Source organism: Dendropsophus ebraccatus, chromosome 2 (assembly GCF_027789765.1).
Source record: "Dendropsophus ebraccatus isolate aDenEbr1 chromosome 2, aDenEbr1.pat, whole genome shotgun sequence".
In the NCBI taxonomy this organism is placed as follows: Eukaryota; Metazoa; Chordata; class Amphibia; order Anura; family Hylidae; genus Dendropsophus; species Dendropsophus ebraccatus.
The window spans coordinates 59,216,018-59,225,973 of NC_091455.1; the positions used below are offsets into that span (position 1 = coordinate 59,216,018).

Consider the following 9,956-nt stretch of genomic DNA (forward strand, 5'->3'; position numbering starts at 1 on the left):
ATCTTGGGGTGTGGTGAGCATTTTGACCCCACAGGTATTAGAGGAAAGTATTCAAAACTAGAATGTAAAAATGAAAAATTCGAATTTTTCCAATAATGTGTTGGTTTAGTTTGAAAGGTCTCGATTTCACAAGGAACAGGAGAGAAAATTCACCCCAAAGTCTGTAACGCAAGTTCTCCTGAGTACAACGGTACCCCATATGTGGGCATAAACCACTGTATGGGCACACAGCAGGCCTCAGAAGGGAAGGAGCGCCAATTAGCAATTTCAGTGCAGATTTTGCTGAAGAAGTATCTGAGCGCCAGATGCGTTTGCAGCGCCCCTGTAGTGTCAGCAGAGTAAAATGCCCCCATAAGTCACCTCATTTTGGAAATTACACACCTCAAAGAATTCATTTTGGGGTGTGGTGAGCATTTTGACCCCACAGGTATTGGAGGAAAGTATTCAAAATTGGCCAGTAAAAATGAAAAACTAGAATTTTTCCAATAATATGTTCTTTTAATTAGAAATTTCTTAATTTCCCGAGGAACAGGAAATAGAAAGCACCCCAAAATTTGTAACACAGGTTCTTCCGAGTACAACGGTACCCCATATGTGGGCATAAACTACTGTATAGGCACACAGCGGGGCTCAGAAGGGAAGGAGCGCCAATTTGCTGGAGCAAAACTGCAGCTAGTAACAGTTATTAGAATAGCGCATTTACTAAAATACAATAAAATAAATGAGGATACGGGTAATGTGGGCTGGTTATGGACAGTCTGTGGTGGTTACGGGCAAACTGGGGTGGTTACGAACAACCTGAGGTGGTCACGGGCAATGTGCGGTGCTTACAGACAATCTGGGGTGGTCACAGGCAATCTGCGGTGGTTATGAACAACATGGGGTGGTTGCAGACTATCTGTTGGGGTTACGGACAGTCTGGGGTCGTTACGGATAAGTATAAGGGGTGGAATGGGGGAGTGGGGGCCACGCTATCACTTTTTATCCCTTGTCACCAATGATTTATGGTGACAGGGGATAAAAAGTGCTTCCCTGCACTGGGTACAAGCGATCAGCGGTATATAGTATATACCGTTGATCGCTTGTTCTAAGACCACACAGGATGGTCCCCAATCACTGCCCCATGCTCTCCGCTACCTCCGGTGGCGGAGAGAATGGGGCTTAGATTTTTTTTTATTTTCCATCACTGTGTACAGACATAGTCTGCTCACAGTGATGGGGGCGGCCATCTTGGATGTGATGACCACCTGGGGGAGGGGAGGGCTTAGTGATTCCCTACTAGCGGGGCTGATCTGGGGTCTGAGGGACACGTTTTTCATTTCCCCTTGCCATGGATTCACGGTGGGGGGAGATGAAAGCATGCGGCGGCGTTATAACGTTAATAGCAGCGATCGCCGGTACAGGGGCTGGCCGTGACGGACCCCACACACTGCCCTGACCCCTCAGCTACTTCCAGTAGCTGGGGGGACTGAGTGGGGGTCTTTCCGCCGCAGCTACCTTATTCTCTGCCATTGCTGTAAAAAGCTGATGGCAGCAGAATAAGGCCCATTAGTGACCACCGTAGAAAGCCGTATCGGCGGTCACTAAGGGGTTAATGTAAAAGGTTAATAGACGGGGTCATTACGGGTGCGTCTATACCAAATATGTGTACTTTATTTATAGGGGATCATTTATAAAGGGGGATAGGGAACGTGTATATTTATTTATTTTAATTATTTGTTTTAATTAATTATTTATGTGTGTATTTATTTGTGTGTGTTTGTTTTTTTACTTTAACTTTTTCAGTTGTATATATAATGCATTACAGCACATGAAGTGTGCTGCAATGCATTATATAGTGAATGAGCTGTCAGCTATACAGCTGACAGCTCATTCAAACGATCGGGTCCCTGCTTCAGTGCAGGGACCTGATCGTTATATACCATAGTGACCCAGACGCACCGGGAAGCGCCTGGGTCACTATGGTAACCCCACCCGAAGTCGCGGGATTGCTACCGCGGCTCCGGGAAGGGGGGGGGGGAGCGCAGCACGGGGTGGGGGGCGGTGCACGGGGACCGATCCGGGAGGGGGCGGAGCTTGTGGAGGGGGCCGGTTCGGGGGCAAGCAGAGCACGGAGAGGGGCCGGACTATGGAGGGGGCCGGATCGGATTGGGGGGGGCGAGCGGAGGACGGCGAGGGGCCGGATCGGAAAGGCGGAGGAGTTGAGTACGGGGAGGGCGCCGGATCATGGAGGGGAGGGGGAGCAGAGCACAGGGAGGATAACAGCAGTGGCGGCGGGAGGAGGCAACGTGCTGCAGCCTCCTCCCGACGCCGATCAGCAGGAGACATCAGATCTTCCCATAGACGCTGCGGTCGCATCGACCGCGGCGTTTATGGGGTTAACTGTCCGGGGGGGAGCACGGCTCCCCTCCGGGCAGTGGCAGCAGGAGGAGGCTGTGTGACACAGCCTCCTCCTGCTGCCCGATCTCATCTAGGGACAGTGGGGGGAGGCAGGCAAAGCATGACGTCCAGGGACGTCATGATGCGTTATTGCACTGCTTTTCATGACGTCCCTGGACGTCATATTGGGGGAAGGGGTTAAGCTTTTAAACATGGTGAGAACTAGAGGAGGTAAGCGAGCAACAACAGGTGTAGGGAGATAGAAGAAGTGGAGATAGAGGTGTCCACCAATGGTACTGCCATCTAAACTGCTTCAGCCTGCATGGGCGTAACTTGAAGTTCTTGGGCCATGGTGCAAAAGTGAATTGGAGCCCTTACCAGTTACCATGTGCCATTTCCAGTACCGGTGTCCTATGTGTCAAAGCAGCTTTTGGGCCACCTCAGGATGCAGGGCCCCAGCTGCTGTTACCACTGCACCCCTATAGCTGTGTCACTGCTTGCAAGCTGTCCCCTCTTTTCAGTTACCTATTGAAAGGAATTAAGTATTTAACCTTCTTCGTTTTTTTTCTGTTATTCTTAGAGGCAAATTTTCTTCACTAAGTTGTTCCATGTATCCAGTTTACTCTTCTGGATTATACTGTAATTCTAGCTTCTCCGCAACTGTATAGGTATAAAAGTTAACATGAACCTTAATCTTCTCCAATTGACCTTAATAGGGTTTGAATTCGAAACAAACCTCAAACCGAGCATGAAATCACTGATGACAACACTGATGACATTATCAAAGGCATCATTGATGACATCATCAATGACATCACTATTATCGATTACATCACTGACGACAACATCAATGACATTATCAATTACATCACTGATGACATAATTGATTACCTCAATAATTACATCATCGACAACATCATTGATGGACATCGATGATAACATCATTAATGCCCTCACTGATAACATTATCAATGACATCATCAATAACATCAATGATATTACTGATGACATCATCAATGACATCATAGATGACCTCGTCAATTACATCATCAATGACATCGCTGATGACTTTATTGATGACATCACCAATTACATAATCAATTACATCACTGATAACATGATCAATGAGATCACTGATGACAATGTATGACATCATAAATTACATAGCTGATGACATCACCTATTACATCAATTGACTTTGTCAACAAAATCAATGACATCGTTGATAGTATCTTCGATGACAACATTGATTACCTTATAGATTAAATTGTCAATTACCTCATTAATGAATTTATCAATGACCTTACTGATGGCATCACTGATGACATAATGAATCAAATCACTGAAGAAGTCACTGATGACATATCTATGACATCAATTATCACATAATCAAAGACGTCACTGATGACATCATTGATTACATCATCGATAACATAAATAAAGACCTTATCAATTACATAATTGCTAAAAGCATTGATGACATCATCTATTACATCAATGATGACATAATCAATGACATAGCTGATGCCATCATAGATGATATAACTGATGACGTCATCGATGACTTCACTGATGACACCATTGATGACATCACTAATGACATCACTGATGACATTCTTGATGACATCCCTGATTACATCATCAATGATATCACAGATGGAATAATCAATGACATCACTAATGACAATATCTAGGACATCAATGATCACATAATCAAAGTCATCACTGATTATATCATTGATTACATCATCGAAAACATAAATGATGACCTTATTGATAACATAATGGATAAAAGCATCAATGACATCATCTATGACATTACTGATTACATAATTGATGACATCATCAATGACGTAACTGATGACATTATCAATGACAACATCGAGGACATCACTTGACATCATTGATGACTTTATTGATGACATCACCAATGACATAATCAATTACATCACTGATAACATGATCAATGAGATCACTGATGACAATGTATGACATCATAAATTACATAGCTGATGACATCATCTATTACATCAATTGACTTTGTCAACAAAATCAATGACATCGTTGATAGTATCTTCGATGACAACATTGATTACTTCACAGATTAAATTGTCAATTACCTCATTAATGAATTTATCAATGACCTTACTGAAGGCATCACTGATGGCATAATGAATGAAATCACTGATGAAGTCACTGATGACATATCTATGACATCAATTATCACATAATCAAAGACGTCACTGATGACATCATTGATTGCATCATCAATAACATAAATAAAGACCTTATCAATTACATAATTGCTAAAAGCACTGATGACATCATCTATTACATCAATGATGACATAATCAATGACATAGCTGATGCCATCATAGATGATATAACTGATGACGTCATCGATGACTTCACTGATAACACCATTGATGACATCACTAATGACATCACTGATGACATACTTGATGACATCCCTGATTACATCATCAATGACATCACAGATGGAATAATCAATGACATCACTAATGACAAAATCTAGGACATCAATGATCACATAATCAAAGTCATCACTGATGATATCATTGATTACATAATCGAAAACATAAATGATGACCTTATTGATTACATAATGGATAAAAGCATCAATGACATCATCTATGACATTACTGATTACATAATTGATGACATCATCAATGACATAACTGATGACATTATCAATGACAACATCGAGGACATCAATGATGACATCATTGATAACATATTCAATGACATAACTGATAATATAATTAACATCCTCAATGATATCATTGATAACCTTACTGATGACATCACTTATGACATCATTTTTAACCTTACTAATAACATTGATGGCATCCTGGTGACATTATCAATGACTTCATTGATGACATCTTTCCCAACATCATCTAGGACATCACTAATGACATCATAGATGAAATCACTGATGATATCCTCAAATACGTCATTGATAAACTCACTGATGACATCATTGATTAAATAATCAATGACATAACTGATTAAATTATCGATAATGACATCACTTATTTCAACATCGATAATCTCACTGATGTAATAAATGATGACATAATTGATAACACCTATGATATTATCCATGACATCATTGATTGCATTAATGATGACATCAATGAGATATTTGATGACTTCATCAATTATTTCACAGATGATATAATCGATTACATCACCCATGATGCTCTCAATGACATAACTGATGATATCATCTATGACATCAGCAAAGTCAACATTAAAGACATGACCTAACTGATTACATAATTGATGACATCAGTGATTATATAACTGATAACACTATCAAAGACATAATTGGTGACAGCATCAAAGACAGTGGCGTAGCCACCGTGGTCGCGGGGGTCGCCGCCGCGACCGGGCCCGCCACAAGGGGGGCCCGCGGGGCCCACCGATCAATCACTCTTGTGACCGCAAGCATTGTTTTGCTTGCGGTCACAAGAGTTTGGCTCCGTCTTTCCCCGGCTGCTGCGCGGCTGCCGGGGGTGTCGCGTCTTATCCCCGGCAGCCGCGCATCCCAGAACTCCCTGCGCGCCTTGGGCCCTGACTTCCGGTTTCCGGCGCGCAGGGAGTTCTGGGATGCGCGCGATGCCGGGGATAAGACGCGACACCCCCGGCAGCCGCGCAGCAGCCGGGGACAGACCAGGAGGAGTGAGGATCAACGTGGGAGCGCGATGTCAGGTGAGTTAAGTTTTGTTTTTTTTTTATCAGCCTGTACGGGTGGGGGGAAAGGAGGGGGCCATCTATGAGGGTGGGGGGAAAGGAGGGGGGCATCTATGAGGGTGGGGGGAAAGGAGGGGGGCATCTATGAGGGTGGGGGGGGAGGAGGGGCCATCTATGAGGGTGGGGGGAAAGGAGGGGGCCATCTATGAGGGTGGGGGGAAAGGAGGGGGGCATCTATGAGGGTGGGGGGAAAGGAGGGGGCCATCTATGAGGGTGGGGGGGGAGGAGGGGGCCATCTATGAGGGTGGGGGGGGGAGGAGGGGGCCATCTATGAGGGTGGGGGGGGAGGAGGGGGCCATCTATGAGGGTGGGGGGAAAGAGGGGGCCATCTATGAGGGTGGGGGGGAAGGAGGGGGGCATCTATGAGGGTGGGGGGAAGAGGGGGCCATTTATGAGGGTGGGGGGAAAGAGGGGGGCCATCTATGAGGGTGGGGGGAAAGAGGGGGGCCATCTATGAGGGTGGGGGGAAGGAGGGGGCCATCTATGAGGGTGGGGGGAAGGAGGGGGCCATCTATGAGGGTGGGGGGAAAGAGGAGCAATCTATGAGGGTGGGGGGAAGGAGGGGGCCATCTATGAGGGTGGGGGGAAAGAGGGGCCATCTATGAGGGTGGGGGGAAAGAGGGGGGCCATCTATGAGGGTGGGGGGGGGAAGGGGACCATCTATAAGGGAGGGGGGAAAGAGGGGGGCCATCTATGAGGGTGGGGGGGGGAAGGGGACCATCTATAAGGGAGGGAGGAAGGGGACCATCTATAAAGGGGGGGAAAGGGGACCATCTATAAGGGAGGGGGGGAAGGGGACCATCTATAAGGGAGGGGGGAAGGGGACCATCTATAAGGGAGGGGGGGGAAGGGGACCATCTATAAGGGAGGGGGGGGGAGGGGACCATCTATAAGGGAGGGGGGGGGGGAAGGGGACCATCTATAAGGGAGGGGGGGGGGAAGGGGACCATCTATAAGGGAGGGTGGGGGGAGAGGGGGCCATCTATAAGGGAGGGTGGGGGGAGAGGGGACCATCCATAAGGGAGGGTGAGGAGAGAGGGGGCCATCTATAAGGGAGGGGGTATAGGGGGCCATCTATAAGGGAGGGGGTAGAGGGGGCCATCTATAAGGGAGGGGGTAGAGGGGGCCATCTATAAGGGAGGGGGCCATCTATTTGGGGGGGGCAACATAGGGGGAGAGGGAATACACAGAGGGGGGCATATATTATTAGGAGGTCACAGAGTCAGGGCTACCCACTAAATGAGGGTGTAAAGGGGACAGTACAGATGTGCAGTGTGTAGAGAGATGGAGATGGTGTCAGAGTGTGGAGCCTAATATGTCTGTCTGGCAGATTCTGTGGATTCGTGGCTCGGAGAAGTTCTCATAACGGCCCAGGACAGATGGAGAAGATGATGAAAAGGAAAGAACTCCGATCAGAAAAGACGTCTCCTGTGAGTCACCTGATATAACTGCACTGTAATGTATATGGTGTATAGAGCCTGTGTAGAGCTGGGGCCACCTCTATATGACTGGATGAGGTGATTTAGTGTACTGGATTTGGTCAGTAACAATATGGTGGTGATGGTAGTGGTTGTGGTGTGGCGGTAATGTTTCCTTCCTATATACTGGTATTACTGGTAATATTGGTCTCAGTATACAGGATTTGGTCGGTAACAGTATGGCGGTAATAGGTAATATCTGTCTTGGTGTGTGTGTGTGTATATATATATATATATATATATATATATATATATATATATATATACATACAGTGGTACCTTGGTTTAAGAGTAACTTCGTTTAAGAGCGTTTTGGTTTAAGAGCTCACAGTTTTTCAAAATTGTGACTTGGTTTAAGAACATTGCTTTGGTTTAAGAACTTCCTGTATTGGGTGGGAGCGCGAGTGGAGAAGGGGCATGGCCTGCATAGCGGGGTCTACAGCACTGTACTCTAAACACCTTCCAAATCATAGCAGATCCCCTTCAGGCTGGGGCTTACATCAGGGGACAGGACTGTGGGGGGGGGTAATCTCTCCATAGCTGTAACCCCTCTCTCCCCGGACAGAGAGTGCTGCATGTATGTGCCCACATCTGTACTGCTCATTCCTTCATGCTCCCTGCAGTCTCTGTCAGCCCTTGTGTTTCCCATCCTCTCCATTACTGTACAGTACAGAATAATAAATATATTTGGGGTGCGGAACCAATTGTCTGCATTTACATGATTTCTTATAGGAAAATTTGCTTTGGTTTAAGAGTGGATTTGGATTACAAGCACGGTCCTGGAACGAATTATGCTCATAATCCAAGGCACCACTGTGTGTGTATATATATATATATATATATATATATATTATATATATATATATATATATATATACACACACACACACAACAATAGCATCACTTGGTCGTGAAAGGAGGGGGGGGGGGGGGGCCCAAGTTGGCCTCTCGCACCAGGGCCCAGGAGACATTAGCTACGCCCCTGATCAAAGACATCATCAATCACATCACTGATAATATAATTGATGACATCATTGATTACAACATTCATGACATCTCTAATGACATCTATTACATCAATGATAAAACCATTAATGATATCAATGACAACATCATCAACGATATCACTGATGACATAATTTATGGATGACATCACTGATGACATTTTCAATAACATCATTGATGACATCATCAATAATCTCACTGATAACAACATTAATGATATGACTGAAGACATCATCGATAACCTCACTAATGACTTAATTGATGACAACATTAATAACATCATCGATGACATCCATAACCTCACTGGTAACATCATCGATGATACCACTGCTGACATCATCAATTACATCACCAAAGTGACAACTTCATCGAAGACAACACAGCTGACATCATGGATACCATCATCATAGACATCACTAATGAGAAAACCTTAGTGATGACATCATCAATGATGTAATTAAAGACATGCTCTTTGAAATTATTGATGAATTCATCGATGACATCACTGATTGGATCATTAATGACATCATCAATGCCATTATTGATGGCAACATTGATGACAGCACTGATGATATCATTGATGACATCATCGTTGACATAATTGATGACCTAATTAATGACGTCACTGATGACATCATTGTTGATTTCACTGATTTGATCTTTAATTACATCATTGATTACATCACTGATGACATAGTCAACTACATCACTGATTACATCATGCATTACCTTACCAATGACATAATCGATGACACCACTGAGGACATCAATGATGAAATCAATGACGACATCTCTGGTGACATCACTGATGACATTGTCAATTACATCATCAATATCAACATCAATGACATAACTGATGACATCATCGATAACCTCGCTGATTATATCATCCATAACATCACTGATGACATAATCGGTGACATCACTTATGAAATCTTGTGATGACATCATCAATATCCTCACCTCATGACATCATTGATTATATCATTGATGACATCACTGATGACCTCATCAATGACATCACTGATAACATCACTTACATCACTGATGAGATCTTTGACGACATCTTCAATGACATCACTGATGACACAAATGATTACGTCGTTGATAACATCACCGTTGACATCGATGTCATTATCGATGATATCATTGATGACTTCACTGATAAAATAAAAGCGCTATAAGAGTCACAATAGGGCCATTTTCAATATACCTATTTGCGAAAAAAGTTTTAATGCTAATAAAAATAGTAAAACGTTAGAAAACCTAGTAACCATGCATATCGCTGTGTTCAGACGGACCTATAGAATCAAG

At 44.3% G+C, this 9,956-nt stretch overlaps 1 protein-coding gene across 1 annotated transcript; it reads right to left on the reverse strand.

Moving 5' to 3' along the window:
- Positions 1–4,409: 4,409 nt before the first annotated feature.
- Positions 4,410–5,601, reverse strand: LOC138784132 (fap1 adhesin-like). The gene is made up of 3 exons (XM_069959646.1): positions 5,228–5,601; positions 4,584–5,150; positions 4,410–4,539 (listed from the first exon to the last, which is right to left on the reverse strand). Exons 1-3 carry the CDS (start codon positions 5,599–5,601, stop codon positions 4,410–4,412), a joined length of 1,071 nt encoding a protein of 356 aa, XP_069815747.1.
- Positions 5,602–9,956: the final 4,355 nt, after the last annotated feature.